Source organism: Salmo salar, chromosome 15 (assembly GCF_965601325.2).
Source record: "Salmo salar chromosome 15, fSalSal1, whole genome shotgun sequence".
Classification (NCBI taxonomy): domain Eukaryota; kingdom Metazoa; phylum Chordata; class Actinopteri; order Salmoniformes; family Salmonidae; genus Salmo; species Salmo salar.
The window spans coordinates 99,032,072-99,056,330 of NC_138305.1; the positions used below are offsets into that span (position 1 = coordinate 99,032,072).

General features: G+C 44.0%; 1 protein-coding gene across 3 annotated transcripts; it reads right to left on the reverse strand.

The window, feature by feature from the left end:
• Window position 1: 1 nt before the first annotated feature.
• acv1b (Activin receptor type-1B) lies at window positions 2-23,166 on the reverse strand. 3 transcript variants are annotated; one of them, XM_014147036.3, is made up of 10 exons: window positions 22,824-23,166; window positions 7,343-7,582; window positions 6,919-7,048; window positions 6,299-6,411; window positions 5,803-6,033; window positions 3,180-3,347; window positions 2,359-2,545; window positions 2,136-2,260; window positions 1,691-1,821; window positions 2-1,450 (listed from the first exon to the last, which is right to left on the reverse strand). In XM_014147036.3, the coding sequence occupies exons 1-10, from the start codon at window positions 22,960-22,962 to the stop codon at window positions 1,325-1,327; spliced, it is 1,590 nt and encodes a 529-aa protein (XP_014002511.2). In that variant the 5' UTR covers window positions 22,963-23,166; the 3' UTR covers window positions 2-1,324.
• Window positions 23,167-24,259: the final 1,093 nt, after the last annotated feature.

The following is a 24,259-nucleotide window of genomic DNA, read 5'->3' on the forward strand; positions in this document are numbered from 1 at the left end:
ATGAGAAAACAGATGTTTATATACAAATCAAAACAGATCCATCAGTAGTGTCTATAATAAAACAGTATTTTCATTGCCTCTTGTTTGCCCAGTGTATTGGCCACTAGCACTACCCACAGGTGAAATGAGGCCATTTTGTTAAAATGAACATGTGAAAGCCGGTAGTTAGAGGTTGGAGCTACCCCAGCTAACTTAATCAAAGATGATTTATAACATCTTTGTGATGGCTGAGACACTGGCTTCCTCATCTCATATCACAGTGTATTCATCAAAATATGAAATAATACAACTATTAACAAATAAATAAAACCCTTAAAAAACATCCCTGCCAGATTTAAAACATTTAAATAAAGAAAACTGGAGCTAATGTAAAATTAGATCCATGTAGGAGTCACGTACAAGGAGGAGTGAGTCAGACTGAGTGCAACATGTTTTTTGTGGAGTATTCAAGTAGCAGAACTACATTGGTTTAAATAAAAACGCAATGTTAAATGACCAATGAGAAATGTTGTCCAATAAACTACAGGCTATTCCAGGCTTCTGAAAGCAGTATAGGAATGGCTGCAGTCTACTCTGCTAATGTATATTGGGACATGCCTATAGAAGTGACTTTCCTGCCTTATATGGTGGGCTGGGGACAAAAACAGTGCTTGTGCTACTCTCCCACATGCAAAAGCAATACATTGCCATGAAAACAAAAGTTATAACACAATATTCTAACTTAAAAATGTGGGCATGAAGTCACATCAATGAGTTTTCAGGATGTAGGCTAGTCCGTTGAAGGGAAATCTTGTTTTTCTTAAGATGTATTTTTTTAAATTTAAAAAAACAAAATTCCTGTCACTGTACAATAGTAATAATTCCTGCCTCAGAACACACTGAACAGGGCAGTTTGTACTGATAATAATGGTAGTATTAACAGCGGTAGTGTTGTAGTGAGGTGAAAAGGGAAGGAGAGGAGGGTGGGATAACATGGTGAAGGAGAACAAAGGGAGGAAGAGAGAAGGGGCAGAAGGGAATTTCTCAGTAGTTTTGGATAAAAAGTTGAGGTAGGCCTTGTCACAACTTGGAGAGTGGCTTCTTAACTGGCAGGATTTGGTCTCAGTCCTTTCTTTCCCTGTGTAGTGTCAGTCCTCTGTGCCTGGTCCCAAATGGCACTCTAGTGCATATATAGTACACTACTATTGCCCAGAGCTCTATAGGCCCTGGTCAAAAGTAGAGCACTACACTGGGAATAGGGTGCCCTTTGGGACACAATTCATGTCTTCTGTAGTTGTGAGTCTCCAGCGAGCTACATGGCTCTGCCGTCCATCCCTCACTGAGCTTACATCTTGATGTCCTCTTCGACACTGAGCTGAGCCAGGGTCTTCTTGATGCGTAGAGCCGTGAGGCGGGCCGCTCCGTTAGAGTACCAGCATTCCCTCATGATCTTACCCATCACACGCAGAGACTGGAGGAGAAGAGAGAGGGTTCGAGTCGGTCAACACGCAATCAACCAACTACACACACACAAAGGAAATGTCAAACGATTCCACCATATCTACATTTAAACGCTCAGTCAAATGCAATAACTTAAGTCAACAAACAATGTTTCTGTCCAGCAAGTCAACAAACAATGTTTCTGTCCAGCAAGTCAACAAAATGCGATGTTTCTGTCCAGAGGTGTTTTGTATTTGTGCCCTCTCATTACCTCGTAGCTCTGCCACCAGTTGGGTACGTTAGGCCTCAGCCTCTGGTCACACACCACCTTCCTCATCTCATCTATGGAAGGGTCAGAGGGCACCAGGTCAAAGTAGGGGAGCTGGTACTCTTCATGGATACCTATAGGGGGGCAGAGGAGCAGCCAGGTCCCTCATGAACACATATCAGAACATTTGTTCATATTAATCTGGTTCCTGAGAGAAGTTACAGCGTGTTTGAAGGGATCGGTTTGAGCAAGGTGTGGTGCAGAATCCCTAATGTTGAACTCATAATGACTAGTTATTTGGGGCACAAGATGATTTGAAGATCAGTGATTCTATGCAGTCTGTCATTTAATCACTCAAGCGCGTACAAACCTTCTCCAGGCGTTGTGAGATTTGATCATCTGTGCAACACGACTCCAAGAAAGACTTGAAACCCAGTCAGTGTCTTACCTCCAGTGTTGCAGCGGCGTGCGATCTCCCAGTAAACCAACCCCAGGGCGTAGATGTCAGCACACTTAAATGAGTCAAAGTGTTTCATGTTGATGGTCTCTTCCAGGACCTCTGGAGCCATATACCTGGAACAGACAGGATTGAATTAAAGTTAGTTTTAAAACAAATTCAAAGATTGAAAAGAAGTGTGTGTGTGAGATGGGGCAACCAGTGGTCTCAGTACCGCTTGGTGCCAACGCGCTGGTTAGGGGCGATGTCTATAGTATCAGAGATGGACTCGTGGCGTACTGCCAGCCCCAGGTCAGCAATGGCACACATGCCATTCTTCTTCACCAGAATGTTCTTAGACTTCAGATCACGGTGGGCGATGCCAGGTTTGCCTAGAGAGGAACACACACCGAGTTGGAAGACTGGAATGGAGGGAGCAAACAATATTTAAACCAGGTCAATTCATGTCTGTACTGTCTATTTGTTAAAGGTTTGTAATGTCTACTACTATGTAAACAGTGAAGTATTTTGTATGTAATGTATTTTTAGTTGTGTGTTGGACGCCAGGAAGATGAGCTGTCGTCAAGGCCTCAGCTAATGAGAATCCTTACAAAATTCAAGGGCAATCGGTGCAAGCTATGGCCATGGTGAGGGGTGTAACATGTAAAGTGATGAAAAACGTAATTAAAATCAGCAAAACAAATATCTGGAATACCTTATATTTACATATAGCAGTTCTGGCTCGGACAAGGCTAACTTCCTTACTAAATCAGTTAAAAATATCTGGAATATTTTAACAAGAGAGGAGCTGGCTAAACCACCAATTGATCTGGTTACCTGGGCCACGTTCAGTTGCCAAACATTGCAGATAGAAATGGCATGAATAGAGCCAACATGATTCCTTGTTCTACATGTCAGAGGACGGTTTGTTGAACATAACATATTTCTATCTGAATGTTCCAAAACTGCTGAACGCGGCCTAGTCTATGAATGTAAACAGGTATGGGCTGAGTGAACGTGTATGGTGCGTATAATTCATCTCCCCGCTGTGCTAACCCTGCGTTCCAAGTATCTCCATGTGCAGGTGAGCCAGGCCGCTGGCAGCAGACAGGGCCAGCTTGATCATGCCTTCGATGGTAACAGAGTAGTGGTTCAGGTAGTCAAACAGAGAGCCGTGCTCGTGGTAGTCTGACACCAGCCACAGCTGAGTCCATGTGCCGTTATCTGGAGAGAAGACACAGAGACAGAAGGGAGGGAGAGAGGAGAATTTTACGGTCAATAAAAAAAATTCAAATACAGCCAGTAGGTGCCCTATTATGAAATGCACCTACATAACACCAGAGATACAGTGCCGTCAGAAAGTATTCACATGCCTCGATTTTGTTCCACAATACACACACACATACATAACGTAAATTCCGGACTATAAGCCACAACTTTTTTACCAGGCTTTGAACCTTGTGGCTTAAACAATGACGCGGCTAATATATGGATTTTTCCCGCTTTCAATTTTTTTCTCTCCAAAAAAACACATTCATGTGACATGCTCAGTTTTTTGGCGGCATGAAGCTTTCATTAGACCAATGAAATTGCCGAACGGGTTAAGGTCAAACAACTTTTTGGTTTACTGTTTAGATTAAATCGAGCGCTCTCAAACTTCCCATCATTCTGATTACGGTAGTCATTTTGTCACCCTCATCATGGCAAAGACACGGAGAAATGCATATGATGCAGCTTTCAAGTTGAAGGCGATTGATCTGGCTGTTGGAAAAGGAAATAGAGCTGCTGCACGGGAGCTTGGTCTTAATGAGTCGATGATAAGACGTTGGAAACAGCAGCGTGAGGAATTGACTCAGTGCAAAAAGACAACTAAAGCTTACTGCTAATTTTTTATTTTTTGTTACAAGCCGTGTTTCTTTAATCCTATTTATTTTTGTTACAAGCCGTGTTTCGTTAAAGCCTATTTATTTTTGTTACAAGCCGTGTTTCGTTAAAGCCTGTGTAAAGTTTATTTGTTTCAATGTACCGGTAGGCACCTGCGGCTTATAGACATGTGCGGCTTATTTATGTTCAAAATAATATATATTTTTAAATTCAGTGGGTGCGGCTTATATTCAGGTGCGCTTAATAGTCCGGAAATTCCGGTATGCAATTTTTGTATTGTTTTAAGATGCACATTTACTGAGGAGTGGCTCCTGTCTGGCGACTCTACCATAAAGGCCTGATTGATGGAGTGTTGTTGCAGAGATGGTTGTCCTTCTGGAAGGTTCTCCCATCTCCATAGAGGAACTCTGTCAGAGTGACCATTGGATTCTTGGTCACCTCACTGACCAAGGCCCTTTTGCCCTGATTGCTCAGTTTGGCCAGCTCTAGGAAGAGTCTTGGTGCTTTCAAACTTCTTCCATTTAAGAATGATAGAGGCCACTGTGTTCTTGGGGACTTTCAATGCTGCAGAAATGTTTTGGTACCCTTCCACAGATCTGTGCCTCGACACAATCCTGTCTCAGAGCTCTACAGACAATTCTTTGGTTTTTGCTCTGACATGCCCTGTGAACTGTGGGACCTTATATAGGACAGGTGTGTGCCTTTCCAAATCATGTCCAATCAATTCAATTTACCACAGGTGGACTCCAATCAAGCTGTAGAAACATCAAGGATGATCAATGGAAACAGGAGGCACCGGAGCCCAATATCAAGTCTCATAGCAAACGGTCTGAATATTTATGTAAAGGTATCTGGTTTTTATTTTTCTGAAAACATATACTTATTTGTTTGAAACCTGAACGTCCTACTTCAGATGAGGCAAGTCTTACCTTGCTTCAAATTTAAATCCAACCATAGAACTGTAGAGGCAATTATTTTAGAATGATTTCCATATACCATTGAAACCAGTAGCCTATTTCTTTCACGTTCTCTTGGTTTTCAAATCGCCAAAAGGCACAAACCTAGTCATATTAGTAACCCATGCTAGTTGTTGCATCTTTAGATCTCCCATCTTTCTAAATTTATAACGGTTATTTTAATCTCCGTCACATGAAACCGCTCGCATGTGCGGTGCCCTTTTGACAGTGTTTCCCGCTAATTGCATTATGGAACGAACATTCGCGCATAGCCTACTGCTTTGTGCACATTGCTGCGCTTATAATGTGAAGAAATAATAGTTTATCAACATCTTAAGCCAAACGTTCTGATTAGTTGTATCAGCCTCATTGTTTCTTGGCCTACTGGTTGTATGAATTTGGGATCTATCATCCCATAACAGTTTCAGAGTATTTGGAATAGGCTATTTATTTCATGCACAGAACAACAAGCTGACCAATAGAATAGGTACACTGTTCTACTATGGGGGATAATAGATTGACATAGGCTATACATTTTGCTGTTCATTACTCATCTTGCTGGCTGAGGAAAAGTAAATGTAAACAATTATCCTTACATCTTCAAAGTCAGCATCAGAATTTGGTAAGAATCATTGAAAGTCATTGAAAATAAGAATATGTTCTTAACTGACTTGCCTAGTTATATAAAGGTAAAATAATAAATAAAATCAGGTGACGCATGCAATGCATATGGTTCCAGTACATTTCTAAAATGTCTGGTAAATAAATGCTGCCGTTCAAATGCCCAGCGCTACAACGGAAACCCTGCCCTATTGTGTGTGTGGTGAGAGAACGCTCACCTTTATTGTCGGCGGCAATGAATCCCAGAATGTTCTCGTGTCGCAGCATGACGGTCTGGTAGATCTCAGCCTCTCTGAACCACGACCGCTCCTCCCGGGAAGAGAAGATCTTCACCGCCACGTCTCCTCCACGCCACTTCCCCCGCCACACCTCTCCAAAGCGGCCTTTCCCTATGATCTCCTGCAAAACAATGGTCCTGGCCACGGTACGCTGCACAAACAGGGGCAGGCCTGCAGGGGGAAGCAGAGAGAAGAGCAGATGGCATCAGTGGTACTACTGGCTATTTGGCTTTTACCTAAATACAAACCTGTATGCATCTACTATATTCCTTACGGAGATGGCTAAAGGATATTCTTAACATTGAACAGTAACACCTAGTGTAATATACCCTCTGCTTGCAGGAGAGGGTAGAGGATACTGCTAAAATAATAAGCATGCTTTGCAGTTCCATATCTAGAACCTTTTATTCATGCAGTGTAGGCTCAGTCTACTCACCAGAACCAGACCCGGAGGTGGACATGTCGTAGATGAGGTCCTGCAGGGTCTTGTCCTTGGCCAGGTAGAGGTGTTCACAGGAGGGGTCCTCCACCTCCAGCCTCTGCCTGTGGCTGTACCAGAAGAGAGATTTATTGTCTCTATGGTCAGAACCTGAAATGCACCTTCTGGTCATCTCAACCCACCCAGATCTGATACCAGCAGCCCTCCAGTTGCCAGGTCAGTTCCCACTCAGAGCTTGAATTAGCAACCTTCCAGCTACTGGCCCACCTGTAGGGCCCTCCCATCACACAGTGCCAACCCACCTGTAGGGCCCTCCCATCACACAGTGCCAACCCACCTGTAGGGCCCTCCCATCACACAGTGCCAACCCACCTGTAGGGCCCTCCCATCACACAGTGCCAACCCACCTGTAGGGCCCTCCCATCACACAGTGCCAACCCACCTGTAGGGCCCTCCCATCACACAGTGCCAACCCACCTGTAGGGCCCTCCCATCACACAGTGCCAACCCACCTGTAGGGCCCTCCCATCACACAGTGCCAACCCACCTGTAGGGCCCTCCCATCACACAGTGCCAACCCACCTGTAGGGCCCTCCCATCACACAGTGCCAACCCACCTGTAGGCCCTCTGGTGGTGTTGGAACAGGAACAGTCCCACCAGCAGCAGCATGCACAGAAGGAAGACTGGCCCTGCGATCACAGCCACAAGCTCCACCGGCCCCCAGGGGCCACCAGAGCTCACAGGGACTGGAGAGAGGGAGACATTGAGAACAGGGTAGTGGTATTACCATCTTTCCGGTTTAACCTAAACACAAAGGGTGCATCTCAATAGTCCAAAGTGGCTTCCTCCTTCATCTCCTCTCCCTTATCTGCACTGATATGAAAGCATTGGAGGGGTAAAAGCAACATGGTGAATGTCTACAAGGGGGTGGCCTTCACCAGTCCTGTTCTCCCAAATGACTGCAGATAAAGGAGACGATGACAGGAAGTTATTCTGGTGGAATGCACATACACGGCTGGTGTAACGTCAGCTTTACTCACGGGAGGGGACCTTGAGGTCGACGCTGTTGCAGTAGTCAGTGTAGCAGCAGTGTGTGTTGAGCAGTCCCTCGGCACTCAGACAGTAGAAAGGTTGGCCAGGGGGCACAAGGCTGTCTCTGGTAATACAGATCCTTACATGCTGCTCATGCCCCTGGATGAAGGAGGTGGAGGCCATACAGGCCCCGTCCGTCTCACACTCATAACCAGACTTTGCACAGTTGGTGCAGTTACACCGCAGGGCTGGGGAAAAAGAGAGAGGAAGGAGGTTAGAAAGAAAGACTGCCAATTGATTAAGATTTTTATTTGGTCAGTAAAAACAATTGTGATCGGTATTGCAAAGTCAGACTTATTTCCGTTGTGGTCTGAGGAGGATCATGGGAGCTTGAATCAGAGACCAAGATAACAGAAATGGAAGTTAATTGGAGAGAGCTTCAGAAATTTCCAGAACAGAATGAGATGAACTGTCGTTGATGGCCTTGAGCAATAAACCTACAGTCCAGTCCGTAAGCGGAAAACAATTGACTTACTGCAGTGACCACATTTTTTCCAGCAGAGGGCATCCTAAACCAACAATTAAGAAAGACAACATACATTCCATCTAAATGGACTACCCAGGATAGTCCCAATCAGAATAGACTCAACACACCCAGTGGAGTGGGGTTCGTGCAGACAGCCCAGGCTGAAACCAGATCCACCACTGCAGATGAACCCAAAACACATGGAGGAGAGGAAGGGAGAGGACACTGTCCTGGGAGCTTACAATGTAGAATTTTAGCAACCAGGAAATGACAGCGCGATTTCTACATTGGCCGCATGACCCAATTTCCACTAGATCAGACAGCAAAAAATAGATGCCAGCCCGGTAGGAGAAATAAAAAAAGGTGAATATCACATACAATCACAACACTGGCGGGTAGGGATTGGCGAGATATATATATATTTTTTTTTTTTACTTATTGGTGAGATCCAATACATGACCATAAGTATGTGGACGCCTGCTCGTCCAACATCTCATTCCAAAACCTTTTGCCTCATGCAGCACGACATCTCCTTCATATAGAGCTGATCAGGCTGTTGATTGTGGCCTGTTGTCCCACTCTTCAATGGCTGTGCGAAATTGCTGGACATTGGTAGGAACTGGAACACGGTGTCGTACACGGCGATCCAGAGCACCCAAAACATGCTCATTGGGTGATATGTCTGGTGAGTATGCAGGCCATCGAATAACACACATTTTCAGCTTCCAGGAATTGTGTACCGATCCTTACAACATGGGGCCGTGCATTATCATGTTGAAACATGAGGTGATGGTGGTGGATGAACGGCACAACAATGGGCCGTAGGATCTCGTCACGGTATCTCTGTGCATTCAAATTGCCATCGATAAAATGCAATTGTGTTCGTAGTCCGTAGTTTATGCCTGCCCTTAGCATAACTCCACCACCATAGGGCACTCTGTTCACACGTTGACATCAAACCCCTCGCCCACACAACGCCGTCTGCCTGGTACAGTTGAAATCACAATTCATCCATGAAGAACACACTTTTCCAGCATGCTAGTGGCCATCGAAGGTGACCATTTGCCGACAGAAGTCAGTTTCGACGCCAAACTGCAGTCAGGTCAAGACTCTGGTCAGGACGAGCATGCAGATGAGCTTCTTTAAGACGGTTTCTGACAGTTTGTGCAGAAATGATTGGGTTGTGCAAACCCACAGTTTCATCTGCTGTCTGGTCTCAGACCATCCCGCAGGGGAAGCCGGATGTGGAGGTCCTGGGCTGGCGTGGTTACACGTGGTCTGCGGTTATGAGGCCAGTTGGATGTACTGCCAAATTCTAAAACGATGTTGGAGGGGGCTTATAGTAGAGAAATGAACATTCAATTATCTGGCAACGGCTCTGGTGGATATTCCTGCAGTTAGCATGCCAATTACGCACTCCCTCAAAATAATAAGTGTTTGTCCGTATGGAACATTTCTTGTATGTTTTATTTCAGCTCATGAAACCAACACTTTACCTTACTCACCACATGCTATTGAGTAGCTTGCTAATCTTTATATTTCAAGTTTAGCCAACTTGAATCTATTTGCTAGGTAAAACTGTTGAATTGTTATGAACACACCCTTCTGTCCATCTCCAACGGTTTTAACATCATGCATTCCTAGCCTGTGCACTTTGTTCAGATGTTGAAATCAAGTGGCCTACCTTACTTCTCAGAATGAGAACGAGTTGCCAATTCCTTATACAACTACGCTTTATGCTTACCGCCCATTTCTAAAAACAGACTAGACAGCTAGTATAACAGTCTGACTAAACTGCTGCTAGTGGTACATGGTACCACAATGTGCGCGACAGACTGAGCAATCATTTTCCAGAATCAATGTTCATCGATACTCCTCTTTTAGTAGTGCCTGCTCTGCACACAATATGAGGAGTTGAGACAAACCGGGTATCGCTATAAAGGTTAACCTCTATTACAGTAAAACAAATGTTGCGATGTATTTCGGTGTCCATATGACCGATTCTGTTGGACCAAACCTCAAATGCAAATAGCAAGTTGAAACGGCTTGTCAGAGAGGAAGAAGTGATCTCATCTTTGATGTGAGTGGCAGGGGGAGGGGCTTGGTGTGGCGTAAAGGGGCAGGTGCCGTGTCACCGCAGAAGGAGACCAAGAAGACGGCGCGAGAACAAATGGCACCCAGTAGCACGTATTTAGTGTGCTACTGGGGCTCTGATCAAAAGGAGTGCACTACATAGAGACTAGGGTGCCATTTGGGACAGTACATGTCTGTCTGGCAGGAACACAGCAGGAATGATAGGAACTTCACACTTTCTTGCAGCCCAAACAGCTCCATCTATCCTGCGTTCAATTCTTATTTTTTTTAAGTCAAAGTCTAGACTGGGTTTTAATGACTGAATGTCACAGCTGCTTGCTCTAGCTAGCTGTAGACCTCACAGCTGGGGGGGTGCATAAGCCCTCGCCCCCCACCCCCACCCTTATTGTCTCCTCCCATCATATCAGTTCTCTGCCTGTCCCGTCTGTCTATCCACAGAAGAGGACATTTTCAGACACTCTTTATAGGACATTAGAAGTTTGCGTCAAAAATAGTTTTATTGTTCAAAAGCAACACGTTTCATCAAATGCCGTCATCATGTTATTTGATCTGTATTCTCTATCCCCAGAGCACAGGGTCTGGTGAGTGTGACCCACCCGCCTCTCCGGCTGCCCCTCCCCCATCCATGCTTCCCTGGTCTTTGTTGGGCACAGGGCCAGTCCAGTCGCTCCTCGTTTCCCTCTAATCTCAGCACAAAGGACCAGTGTAAGGACACCAATTATGTGGAGTTCACCCAACCAACTCAAACACCACATTGTGCCTGACTGTCCTTCCCACAGGCCATTCATATTTAGATATTAGGCCTACTCAGTTCTGTTTCAAAACATCAAGGAAATTCAATTATGTGCAAAAATGTTGTTCTCTGATGGCTCTGTTTATTTTGGGCACTGATGGGTCGTGGTAGTCCCCCCCCCTCAGTTTGAGAACATTGGTACATCAGTCTTTCTTTCTTTCTTTCTTCAAATCTATGTTCAAGTGTAGTATGTTACCATCTAGGTTTTTATAAAATTGAGCTTGGAGAAATTGTGATCTTTTCACACTTGTACAGCTGTTGTGCAGCTCAAGGTCCAAATCAGATCCAGCTTGGCTAGTTTTAAAGCCATAATAACCATAAGGACTAACTGGCCACAACCCAAGGCTCTGGTAGGCCACAGAGTGACCAGTCACTAAGTACTTCTAGGAACGGCTGCTGTGCTGTGTTCAGCCATGTTGGTTTTCCTTCCTCAGTTGCTGGGGTACTGGTTTTCTGTCTATGTACCCAGAAAGCGCCATCGCCTCTATTGCCCAGCCCTACAGACAGGATAGAGTTGTGTTTGAATACATTCAATTATGGGTTTCTCTCATTTCTGAAAATATGTTGACGATTGCTCTGACCTCTAAGGAATGGCCACATTGACATACTCTGACATATTCAAGAAGACTTCTGTTCTCCAGTCATCATAAGGCTAGAGGAAGTCTGTAGCATAGCAGACTGTTGAAGGCTGATCCCCTCTTATGGACACCTCTGAGGCTTTGAAAACGTCTGTAAACTGTGTGTGTGTGTGTGTGTGTGTGTGTGTTGTCTGGGCGCAATCACCAGGCTTTAGAAGGTCTGCAGTAGCATCTCTGACTGGGTCTTTCTCCCTGTCATATTTAGCTAAGCCATGGTGTTCTCTATACAGCTTCAGATTAGAAGGATGTGGCACTGGCTTGTTTTTCTCCCGTTGTCAGAGCCTGCTGCTTCACCGCTGTTGTAATCTGCAGGAAATGTGTGTGTGAACTTTATTGAACATGAACACGCTCCACTAGGAGTTACTTACTGGCATTTTCCCGGTCACACCGACATACTGCTGATGAGATGTAGCAAGACATCATAGACTCATTCCACTTTTCCCCCCCCCAAAAAAAACACTGTTCCAACAACACGCATGCACATTTAAAAACACACCCACACAGCTGTTGAACTGTGGGAATCGCTCCCAGGACTTGGGTGGGGTGGTTTGGCCACTTGCATGTCACCGTCACTCATCATGATGGTGCAATGTGTATGTGTGTGTGTGTGGGAATGAGTAAACCTGGGAAGTGGGATGAGTAAGACCGAGGGGAGAGGGAATAGTGTAACAAACTCAGAAAGATTCATTGATACCAAGGAAAGATGTGTGGTGGTTAATCTTTTTATGCAGGTTTTATATCAATTCTGTTGCTGTTGAAAGTCCAAACAGTAGTAAAGCTAGAGGTAGTCCTAAAGCGTGTACTGACATGGCTCACCAGTGAGTTGGAGAGACAGAGACTAGTGCTAACAGGAGAGAGCTCAAGGGCTGTTTGAAAAGCCTCCAGAACAGGGACAGGATTAGCAGAAAGCTTCAGAGTAAATCCCCATTTTTTCTCCATGCAGAGGATGTTGAGGTCTGACAGAGCTAAGCCCTTTAGGGGTCTGTCTTTAGTAGACACCAGGCCTGAATCCACCCAGTCCACCCTCAGGGTTTGAATATATTTTAAAGCCACAGTGATTGGGCAGCTATTGTAGCCAGGTTAAAAAAAACGGTATGAACCATGTATTCACCATTGAGCACAGCATTTAGTCTGGTTTAACCAGGCTACTGCCATTGTCCTTGGATCAGTTCTTAAGCTGCCACTCTTCACTGGCATCCCAGTCTGTTCCTCCCCTAGCATTGACTGGGGATCAGTGTGTTGTCCCCCTCTGTGAATACCTGTCCAGCTGATATAGCGTAACAAATATAAAGAAAGTATTTTTCATTCATATCGGAATCAGATTACTTCCTGGGCAGCAGCAACCAAATAGCCTACTTATCTAGCTTATTGAGTCTGTCAGATTTGGAATATCGGTCTTAATTTGAATGTTTTAGTGCAATATTCCATATGCCTGTATTGCAAGAAGCAAGTATATTTTTTCATTTTTATGAGCGTCTAACACCCGCCTGTTCTCGCGCCGTCTTTCTAACACCCGCCTGTTCTCGCGCCGTCTTTCTAACACCCGCCTGTTCTCGCGCCGTCTTTCTAACACCCGCCTGTTCTCGCGCCGTCTTTCTAACACCCGCCTGTTCTCGCGCCGTCTTTCTAACACCCGCCTGTTCTCGCGCCGTCTTTCTAACACCCGCCTGTTCTCGCGCCGTCTTTCTAACACCCGCCTGTTCTCGCGCCGTCTTTCTAACAACCGCCTGTTCTCGCGCCGTCTTCTTGGTCTCCTTCTGCGGTGACACGGCACCTGCCCCTTTACGCCACACCAAGCCCCTCTCCCTGCCACTCACATCAAAGATGAGATCACTTCTTCCTCTCTGACAAGCCGTTTCAACTTGCTATTTGCATTTGAGGTTTGGTCCAACAGAATCGGTCATATGGACACCGAAATACATCGCAACATTTGTTTTACTGTAATAGAGGTTAACCTTTATAGCGATACCCGGTTTGTCTCAACTCCTCATATTGTGTGCAGAGCAGGCACTACTAAAAGAGGAGTGTCGATGAACATTGATTCTGGAAAATGATTGCTCAGTCTGTCGCGCACATTGTGGTACCATGTACCACTAGCAGCAGTTTAGTCAGACTGTTATACTAGCTGTCTAGTCTGTTTTTAGAAATGGGCGATAAGCATAGTTGTTTAAGGAGTTGGCAACTCGTTCTCATCCTGAGAAGTAAGGAAGGCCACTTGATTTCATCTGAACAAAAAATATGTATAATTGGTAGAGTACTGTGGATACCAATATCCCTGTGAGCCTCCCATGTCCATGTTGCCCAGGGTTAAGAATATACAGTTAAAGTCAGAAGTTTAAATGCATTTGGTTAAGGTGTACGTAAGCTCAGTTTCACAATTCCTGAAATTAAATCCAAGTACAAATTCCCTGTCTTTAGGTCAGTTAGGATCACCACTTTATTTTAAGAATGTGAAATGTCAGAATAATAGTAGAGAGATTAATTTATTTCATCACATTCCCTGTGGGTCAGACATTTACATACACTCAATTAGTATTTGGTAGCACTGCCTTAAAATTGCTTAACTTCCACAAGCTTACCATAATAAGTTGGGTGAATTTTGGCCCATTCCTCCTGACAGAGCTGGTGTAACCGAGTCAGGTTTGTTGGCATCCTTGCTGTCCTTAAGCCATTTTGCCACAACTTTGGACGTATGCTTGGGGTCATTGTCCATTTGAAAGACCCATTTGCGACCAAGCTTTAACTTCCTGACTGATGTCTTGAGATGTTGCTTCAATATATCCACATAATGTTCCTCTCATGATGCCATCTATTTTGTGAAGTACACCAGTCCCTCCTGCAGCAAAGCACCCCCACAACATGATGCTGCCACCCCCGTGCTTCACGATTGGGATGGTGTTCTTCGGCTTGCAAGCATCCCCCTTTTTTCCTCCAAACATAATGATGGTCATTATGGCCAAACAGTTCTATTTTTGTTTCATCAGACCAGAAGACATTTCTCCAAAAAGTACGATCTTTGTCCCCATGTGCAGTTGCAAACCGTAGTCTGGCTTTATGGCGGTTTTGGAGCAGTTGCTTCTTCCTTGCCGAGCGGCCTTTCAGGTTATGTCGATATAGGACTCGTTTTACTGTGGATACACATACTTTTGTACCCGTTCCCTCCAGCATCTTCACACAGTCCTTTGCTGTTGTTCTGGGATTGATTTGCACTTTTCACACCAAAGTACGTTCATCTCTAGGAGACAGAACGCGTCTCCTTCCTGAGCGGTATGACGGCTGAGTGGTCCCATGGTGTTTATACTTGCATACTATTGTTTGTACAGATGAACGTGGTACCTTCAGGCATTTGGAAATTGCTCCCAAGGATGAACCAGACTTGGAGATCTAAAAAAGAATTCCTGAGGGTCTTGGCTGATTTCTTTTGATTTTCCCATGATGTCAAGCAAAGAGGCACTGAGTTTGAAGGTAGGCCTTGAAATACATCCACATGTATACCTGCAATTGACTGAAATAGTGTCAATTAGCCTATCAGAAGCTTCTAAAGCCATGACATCATTTTCTGGAATTTTCCAAGCCTTTTAAAGGCACAGTCAACTTAGTGTATGTAAACTTCTGACCCACTGGAATTGTGATACAGTGAATTATAAGTGAAATAATATCTCTAAACAATTTTTGTAAAAATTACTTGTGTCATGCACAAAGTAGATGTCCTAACCGACTTGCCAAAACTATAGTTTGTTAACAAGAAATTTGTGGAGTGGATGAGAAACGAGTTTTAATGATTCCAACCTAAGTGTATGTAAACTTCCAACTTCAACTGTATATGGTAGATGAATAATAGGACATTGTATTACACACTGTAAAACGTATTCCACAAATCCTTTGGCCAAAAGTCATTGAATATGTTGTTAGTAATAATCATGTAAAAACAAATGAAATGCAGTACCTCCACGGACTAGACCCCACTTTGAGAACCCCTGGACCCCAATCATTTTTTCCCTAAATAGCTTCTGAAGTTGTATAATTGTATGTTTATTCATGGAAAATCCCCAGCCCCCCAATTTACTGAAAGGTTTCTGTTTTGGAGATAAGAGGTTTTCATCCAACAGCAACAATACCATAGCGATCATGTCCACGGGTCAATGAGAGGCCAGAACGTCTGCAGCTGTAATTAGCCATCCAGAGCTTTCTCGGTTGACGGAGGAGGTCATTAGAGGGCCGGGTAATTAAAGGGGAAAGCTACACTCACCCCCAGCGGACTCAGGCTACAACATTCACCACACAGAGAGAAGAACAAGTTATTAGCCAGGTCGTTAAAGGGATAGTTCTGGATTTTGGCAATAAAGCCCGACCTGCTGGCGGCTCCGGAGACGGGCTCCAACAACCAACTGTATATGTGCACGCAAGAAAATAGGTCATGCTGCAGGCAGCACATAGAGAAGGAAATAACTGATAATTGATCACGTGGTGTAAGAATGAATGCAACGAATTGATTGAGTTTTAATGATGGACAGCCTTGTAGAACCAAAACACAGCCTGCCTCTGATCAACAAACATGGAAGGCTCAAGCATTCCGACAAGAGCCGTTCTCCATCTAGTCCGGTTGCTGCCACAACTAGACCTGGTTTCAAAAAGGTATCAACAACTAGATTTACATCCAACTGGCAGATTCACATGCAAATATATTTTTAAAATCTGGATAAAAACAATATGTTTTGACTTGTTGCAAATTAAAAGGCTATACGTGATGAAGTTGTGCACAAAATGGGTTTCCATCGCATTTTCAACTCTACTGATGGTTCTCTCAAACAAATGTGTTACATAGTTGTGACTACTCTGGTATTGGCATGTGAGCTCTAGCCAACAGAGCGCAGGTAAGTACAGAGCGCACATATTGCCTACATGAGATTATTATGGACAAAAGTTCGATTTTTTATTTCTTAAAGTGGCGATAATCATGTCACCAGAACAAGACCCTGAATATTTTATTGGATAGGAGCATCAAGCTCATCACTGTGCACTTTCACCACCCTGTGAAGTTCATCACAACTTATTTCATCTGTAGCCTAATAAACTGCATGCTTTCCTGATGAGTCATAGTGGGAGGACCACACATCATGTCATTACATGACTCAAAGTTTACTTCAACATGTTATATCAATATTTGCGCATAATCACGTTTCCACTGACATTTCTCGCATAATTAATTTTACCTACACAAAAAAATTCTGACCTTGTCCAGCGCATGTTGTTTTGTCAACATTTGGAAAGTTTACTGGAAAATGTTCTGTTTTTATATCCCACATGTACTTTACCCACATAATGAGGTTGGATGGAACCTGGTTAATAAATAACTATATTTGTATGCATAACAGTCTTCAATGGCAGCACCAATAAGTCCCCTATGGTGAATGATAAGCTTGTGGAATCATGATTCTTTCGAGTTTTTAAGTTCATCGTTCGCCGGTCCTGCGTGCTCTAGGCATTACTGAATCAAATGAACGAAATTAGTAGAAAGATCTGTTCTTTTCACTGAAGGAGTTGAAAAGATCAGCCAGTAAAAAAAGGCCAACTTCCCATCACTTGTGACTCCCAGGCAGCTCTGTCCCTGTACATTCCCCTGACTCTAATCTGGTAGACAGGCATGCACATGTTGGAATCTGACTTGATGTGCTCCTTTTCATTTCCACAACATCATTAGGACATGAAACAGCACCACACTAGCAGCTGTAGGGATAGTTCAGCAGCACGCTGAAGCATATTCCGTTTACAGTTCAGCCAAGGAAAAAGGGTATTTTCTTTTATTAAGTAATCTCTGATTACATGAGATCTGATTCTGAACACACGAGGCAACGACAGGCAGTGGCTACAAGAGCAGTAGCCTTGGCTGCATAATACAGCAGCAATGCAGCAGGCTAGTTAGAGCTATTAAATCACACAGAGCTTCCTTTACCGACAAGGAAACAGAACCCAGACTAGATATATGCCTATAGGTTACTGGCAGAGTGGGCAGAGAAAGGAAGCATAAGTGGGACGACAGATAAAAGTCTGCAGTAGAAGTCTGATGGGACAGCCAGGTCCACTATTGGCTTTGTGAATGTGACACAGGAGATAGAGAAAGCCACAGAAAGAGAGAGCGTAAAAGGGGGACAGAGAGAGGTAGAGAAAGCAGGAGAGAGGTAGAGAAAGCAGGAGAGAGGTAGAGAAAGCAGGAGAGAGGTAGAGAAAGCGAGGGGAGAGGTAGAGAAAGCAGGAGAGAGGTAGAGAAAGCAGGAGAGAGGTAGAGAAAGCAGGAGAGATGTGCACTGCCTCACAGCAGTGTCTCTAGTAGAGGTCTTCTCAGGTGCAAAAAGTTGGACCCGGAAAGACAATCAGACCCGGGTCCTATAACATTTTTTTTTTTTTTTTTTAAGAATGGGGGGGAACGACGACAATCAGACCTAATGGTCTGACAACAGCTCTAGACCAAGACCAGCTCTAGACCAAGACCAGCTCTAGACCAAGACCAGCTCTAGACCAAGACCAGCTCTAGACCGAATGGTCTGACAACAGACCCCAGCTCTAGACCAAGATGCTCTTCTGGTTAACCAATAGATCTTTATATATTGGCTAGGCCTTTAAGGCAATAAATTCACCTTATTCACCGCTATTTACATTTGAAGTTTGGTCCAACAGAATCGGTTGATTCCCCTAACGATACCTTTTCATGACTCAATTGGCAACATTTAGAACAGAGCAGACCCTACTTGGCAACTAGTGCTCATTCTGAGTAATAAGCATCACCTTATCCAGGTAGCCCACTTGATCTCAACATCTAAACAAAGTAAACAGGCTGCTGTTTAAACAGTTGGAGACAGACAGGAGGGTGTATTCATAACAGGTCAACTGTTCTACCTTGTTAACAAACAAATAGATCCAAGTTGGCTAGACTTTAAATATACAAGATTAGCTGGCTACTCGCTAGCGGTGGGCTTGTGCTTGTTTATGAAACCTGTGTTAATGTTCTATACTGCCTGCTACCAGACATTACTCAGTGGATGTGAATGGTTCTGGTTAAATTCGTAACAAAATGGCCATTTGACTAGAACGCCAGATCGGTGATTGAAAAAAAGCAGGTTAAACTATTTTGATAAAATAATGTAATTATTGGTGGGTCTTATGGTTGTTGAAGGCTTATATTTAGCCTAGGTATGCTTTTATAAGCCCTGAACTCATTAGATTATTCCTGACTGTTTGAAAAGCAGTGTATTGACCATTAATTGTGCACCAAAGCTTATTTAGAGAAAAACATCAATCGATAGATACACAAAAATAAGTTGCGTCACAAAGGCATGTAGGCCTCATGATGACCTAGCTAATGACTGGTAAGTTCAATTGATGCCATCAACAGGAGACAAAACTGGCGTCCTGTGAGCCATGACGATCCTGTGAGTGAATGAATACAGTCACAGACCAGACCCCCAGGGCCTACAGTAGACCAACAACTTTGTGTTTACCGCACTAGCTAGGCTACTTCTGGGTCCATCTGGTTTCAGCTTTGCCATGGCATAATCCATTATGTGGTGTGAAACTGTGGCTCCAGACAGAGCCGAGTGGGCCCCTCTTCATAAAGCAGCCCCAGCCCAGCTGGACAAACCCTTTACGCCCAGTCTGTCTGCTTGGCCTGAGAAATCAACCTTCTCCGCTCTCACTGGTACTACAGGACTACATTACACTGGAGTGTGACATTTGGCTAACCCAGTCGAATGGTCAACTCAGGTACATCCCAGCCCATCCTTGATATAGTTTCGCATAGAGTCTCAACCCTGTAGTCTAGGCTACTTTCACCTCTACCCATCTCACTTCAACACCATCTATTTGAAAATACTAAATGTGAGCAATCAAAGTGCACCATGTCCTTATCTAAAAACCACCCGGACGAGGAAGGAATGCAATGTTGCTCTCTGATTCTAGGAAGTTGAATGAGTCAATTAACATAACTAACTTAACAGGTGGCAGCAGACTGGAGGATATTGACATTGGCAACTTTCTCAGTCTCTCCATTTTAAAATGTTTTTGTGAGTGGCAAGTTGCAACGGGGAGATTTTTATTTATCAGGATCCCCCTTAGCCGACGCCAATGGCGACAGCAAGTCAGTTACACATACACACAACAACTAGGTCACATAGGAAAGGAGGATACCTAGTCACTTTTACAATTGAATGCAAACAACTGAAATGCATCTTTGGGATTTAACCCAACTGAATCAGAGAGATGCGGGGGGCTGCCATAATTGACATCCATGTCTTCGGTGCCCGGGAAACAGTGGGTTAACTGTGTTGCTCAGGGGAAGAACAGATTACCTTGTCAGGTCAGGGATTCAATCCAGCAACCTTTCGGTTACTGGCCCAACGCTCTAAACACTAGGCTACTTGCCGCTCAGGGGAGAGGCATTGTGCTGTGAGGTATTGCTTTATTTGTTTTGTGAAACCAGGTTTGCTGTTCACTTGCGCTATATAAGATGGAAGGTTCCACACACTCATGGCTCTGTATAATACTGTACATTTCCTTGAATTTGTTCTGGACCTGGGGACTGTGAAAAGACCCCTGGTGGCATGTGTGTGTAAGTTGACTATGCGAACAATTTGGAATTTCCAACAATGTTCCTTATAAAAATAAGAAGTGAAACAGTCAGTCTCGCCTCAACTCTTAGCCAAGAGAGTGGCACGCCTAGTGTTAATATTATCCCGCTGATTACAATGAAGAGCAAGACGTGTCGCTTTGTTCTGGGCCAGCTGCAGCTTAACTAGGTATTTATTTGCAGCACTAGACCACACGACTGGACAATAATCAAGATAAAACTAGAACCTGCAGCATTTGCTTTGTGGAGTCAAAAAAGCAGAGCATCTCTTTACTACGGACACACCTCTCCCCATCTTTACAACCATTGAATTGATATGTTTTGACCATGACAGTTTACAATCTAAGTAATTTAGTCTCCTCAACTTCTTCAACAGCAACACCATTCGTTACCAGATTCAGACGAGGTCTAGAACTGAATAAATTATTTGTACCAAATACAATGCTCTTAGTTTTAGAGATGTTCAGGACCAGTTTATTACTGACCACCCATTCCAAAACAGACTGCAACTCTTTGTTATGGGTTTCAGTGACTTCATTAGCTGTGGTTGCTGATGCGTATATGGTTGAATCATCAGCATACATGGACACACATGCTTTGTTTAATGCCAGTGACAGGTCATTGGTAAAAATAGAAAAGAGTAGAGGTTCTAGAGCGCTGCCTTGCAGTACACCACACTTTACATGTTTGACATTAGAGAAGCTTCCATTGAAGAAAACCTTCTGAGTTCTATTAGATAGATTGCCATATCTTGAATACAGAGCTGAGGTTGAAAAGCCATAACACAAGTTCTCAACAACAGGTTATGGTCAATAATGTCAAAGGCTGCACTGATATCTAACATTACAGCTCACACAATTTGGCTTCCCTCCAGGCCTGAGGACAAAGATTTTCCTCTAGGCTCAAATTAAAGACATGACAGATAGGAGTGGCTATAGAGTCAGCTGCCATCGTCAGTAACTTTCCATCTAAGTTGTCAATGCCAGGAGGTTTGTCATAATTGATCAATAATCATTTCTCCACCTCTCCCACACTCACGTTACAAAATTCAAACGTTTTTTATTCTACCCCTTTTTCGTGATATCCAATTACGATCTTGTCTCATCGCTGCAACTCCCAACGGGCTTGGGAGAGGCGAAGGTCGAGTGACGTGTCATCCAAAATAAGACACGCCAAACAGCGCTTCTTAACACCCGCCTGCTTAACCTGGAAGCCAGCCGCACCAATGTGTCGGAGGAAACACTGTTCAACTGACAATCATAGGCAGCCTGCAGGCTCCCACCCCGCCACAAGGAGTAGCTAGAGCATGATGAGCCAAGTAAAGCCCCCCCTGGCCAAACCTTCCCCTAACCCGGACGACGCTGGGCCAATTGTGCACTGCCCTATTGGACTCCAGGTTGCAGGCCGGTTGTGATACAGCCTTGGAAAGAACCTGGGTCTGTAGTGACGCCTCAAGCCCTGTGATGCAGTGCCTTAGGTTGCTGCACCACGCGGGAGGCCACAGAATTCTAACTTGCAATATCTTTTCATATAGAGAAGAAAATATCACAGAGGAAAATAACTACACACGCCCAGCCCTTCTCTACTATGCCTCAAGTGGAACAATAATGTTCAAATGATTTTGAATCTGAAATAAACTTCACCCTCTCTCAACAGTTTAAAAAAGTGACAAATCTGTCTTTTTCAGTAAGTGTAACAACCAGGCGGTGTAACCAACAACACAAACAAGTCTAGCTAGTTGCTATATAGACTAAAGACACCATATGCCAAATTCCAACCAATATTAAGTCATTTATAATGCCTTGGATCTGGTCATCAGCTTCTCTGAGCAGAAGGGCGCTGGGGGGAGGGCATAGCAGGAGCCTGAAAAGACCCCCATTCGCAACATTTCCATCACAAAGAACCCAGACTTCAACTTTGACTTCTGTCTGGGTCGGCTGAATGGACGGCTGGTGTCGCACCACTGCCAGTTTTCACTTGGCTAGCGTAGTGGTGGTCACAAAACATATTTTTTACTCCGGAGATTAACAACTTATTTACTTATTATATATAAAAATAAAAAAATAAAAATATATATATATATATATATATATATATATATATATATATATATATATATAAAATAGCACCCCCTCTGAGGAATACATAGTCTGGATTCCTGTATCAAGTTCTCTTGGTTGATGGATATACATTATTTCAGTTGAGATAGCTATTAGAGACACATACAATCACAAAAACCTCTAAACGCGTGACTATGGGTCTTTCCGTTTCTTGTTATATGCGGAAGAGCCCCCCCCCCCCCCATCTATTCTAATCACGAGCCGCCAGTCGGTTGTTTAGTAAACACCGCCGCTCACAGATAACTGTAGCGTTAACGTCAACAGAAACGTGTGGCTTCTTTTCAAGACATAAACATGAAGCAATGTTGAAATGCACAGACTACATTGTTAGCCTGGTCCCTTTGTGCACACCTGATTAGCAAACTAGCCAAGCAGCTACAGCAGCTCGAAACAGACGCAAACATGTTTCGTTAGCGAGCTACATCGACTCACTCACACGTTAATCACATTTTCTATTTATATAACCAGCTAAGCAAACCAGAAGCATGGATTACAGAAATACACGTGCCGTGTTTCACCGGCTGAGTTATTTAACAAGTAGTAGTAGCTATAATGTGTTTGCGGTTTACAAATCCTAGACAGGTAGCGCCATGATGATCGACAGGCGATGCCAGCCAAGCCATTCTCCCTCTCATCAAACAAACAAAACATACACGAAGACAAAAGCCAAAGGGGCCACACGTAACCATTTCACTTACCATCACCGATGGCTACTAACCCAAACAGGGTCAGTAACGTGAGAATGATTTGTTTTAAAGCCATTTCTTCAGCATTCCCATCGCATTCGGAGTGTGGTATTGTAAACACCCAGTCAGACCTAAACACACCACAAACCATACAGCCACCGCCAGACAGGCGAACTTCTTCTTCTTCTTTGGGTTTTATTGAGAACTACAAGCAAAAAGGTGTATTGTCGCCTCCAAACGTGTGGGATGAAAATAAAAGACAAAAAGCCAGGCGAAGTGATGCAGACAGCGTAGTTAATGAAATGGGTGTGCATTCGGTTTTAAAGGGGTGCGCTCTTACTGGTTCCAGCCCCTTTCTTATGGTAGACCCGAAGCTGGACTGATAGGGTTGTCTGTGATGCAAATTAATATTCTAACTGCACTGAATGATTTTTGATAAATTCTACACGATTTAACAATTCGTGGTATAGGATTCAGATATATTACCTGACTGGACTATTTGTCACATAATGTATCAGGGCACTTACTGTATCTTTTAGTAGTATTTTAGGTTATTTGCCCTCATGATGAAAAAGCCACTGTGAAAAATGTTAACATTTTGGGCAAGTACCTATTAGAAGATTTTGTGAAAGATAATTTAGTCAAATTTACGGTCTAAGGCACTGCATCTCAGTGCTAGAGGCTGTCACTACAGACCCTGGTTCGATTCCAGGCTGTATCACAAACGGCCATGATTGGGAGTCCCATAGGGCGGTGCACAATTGGCCCAGAGTTGTTAGGGTTTGGCCGGGGTAGTACGTCATTGTAAATAAGAATTTGTTCTTAACTGACTTGCCTAGTTAAATAATAAAATAAACATGGTCAGGCTCATCAGGGATGCATTTGGCAGAATGGTATATCTCTCTCTCTTGCTGCTGTTACCACCTGGCCCTTTGCTAGTGCTCTCTGTTCTGCCCTGAAGTCTAATAGTGTCTGCTTGGTCTCTACAGACAGCAGTTGTATATCTAGCTGTTATCAAGCTGTCCCAATTAATCTGCTCATTTCTTCAGTGTACGCTAGCGTGCGCACACACACACGTCTGCTGGTCAAATCCTCCTTCTATCAAAGCCAGCCGAGCCATTTGGAATTGGACAGGGAGAAAGACATGAGAGGGGCTCAGCTCACTCTCTCTCTCTCTCTCTCTCTCAAAAGGAGAGCGGAGCTTGGCCTTTGATACTTGAACAACCCCCTTCTACGGTGTTAAAAATAACCAGCTCTTAATCTGACTGCATGGCCAGACAGACAGACTGCGGCATGGAAGGTATTATCTCTCTGGAGTTTGGTCAACACCAGCCACACACACACACACACACACACACACACACACACACACACACACACACACACACACACACACACACACACACACGCACACACACACACACACACACACACCACACACACACTAA

Bases quoted from the DNA above. Each gene is read 5' to 3' on its own strand.
- acv1b (XM_014147036.3), bottom strand. From the start codon at position 22,962: ATGGTTTGTGGTGTGTTTAGGTCTGACTGGGTGTTTACAATACCACAC. The intron at 6,412-6,918 runs GTGGGTTGGCAC...CTTCTGGTACAG, and splicing joins CACCACCAGAGGGCCTACAG to CCACAGGCAGAGGCTGGAGG. The intron at 1,451-1,690 runs GTAATGAGAGGG...CTTCTCCTCCAG, and splicing joins ACTGGTGGCAGAGCTACGAG to TCTCTGCGTGTGATGGGTAA.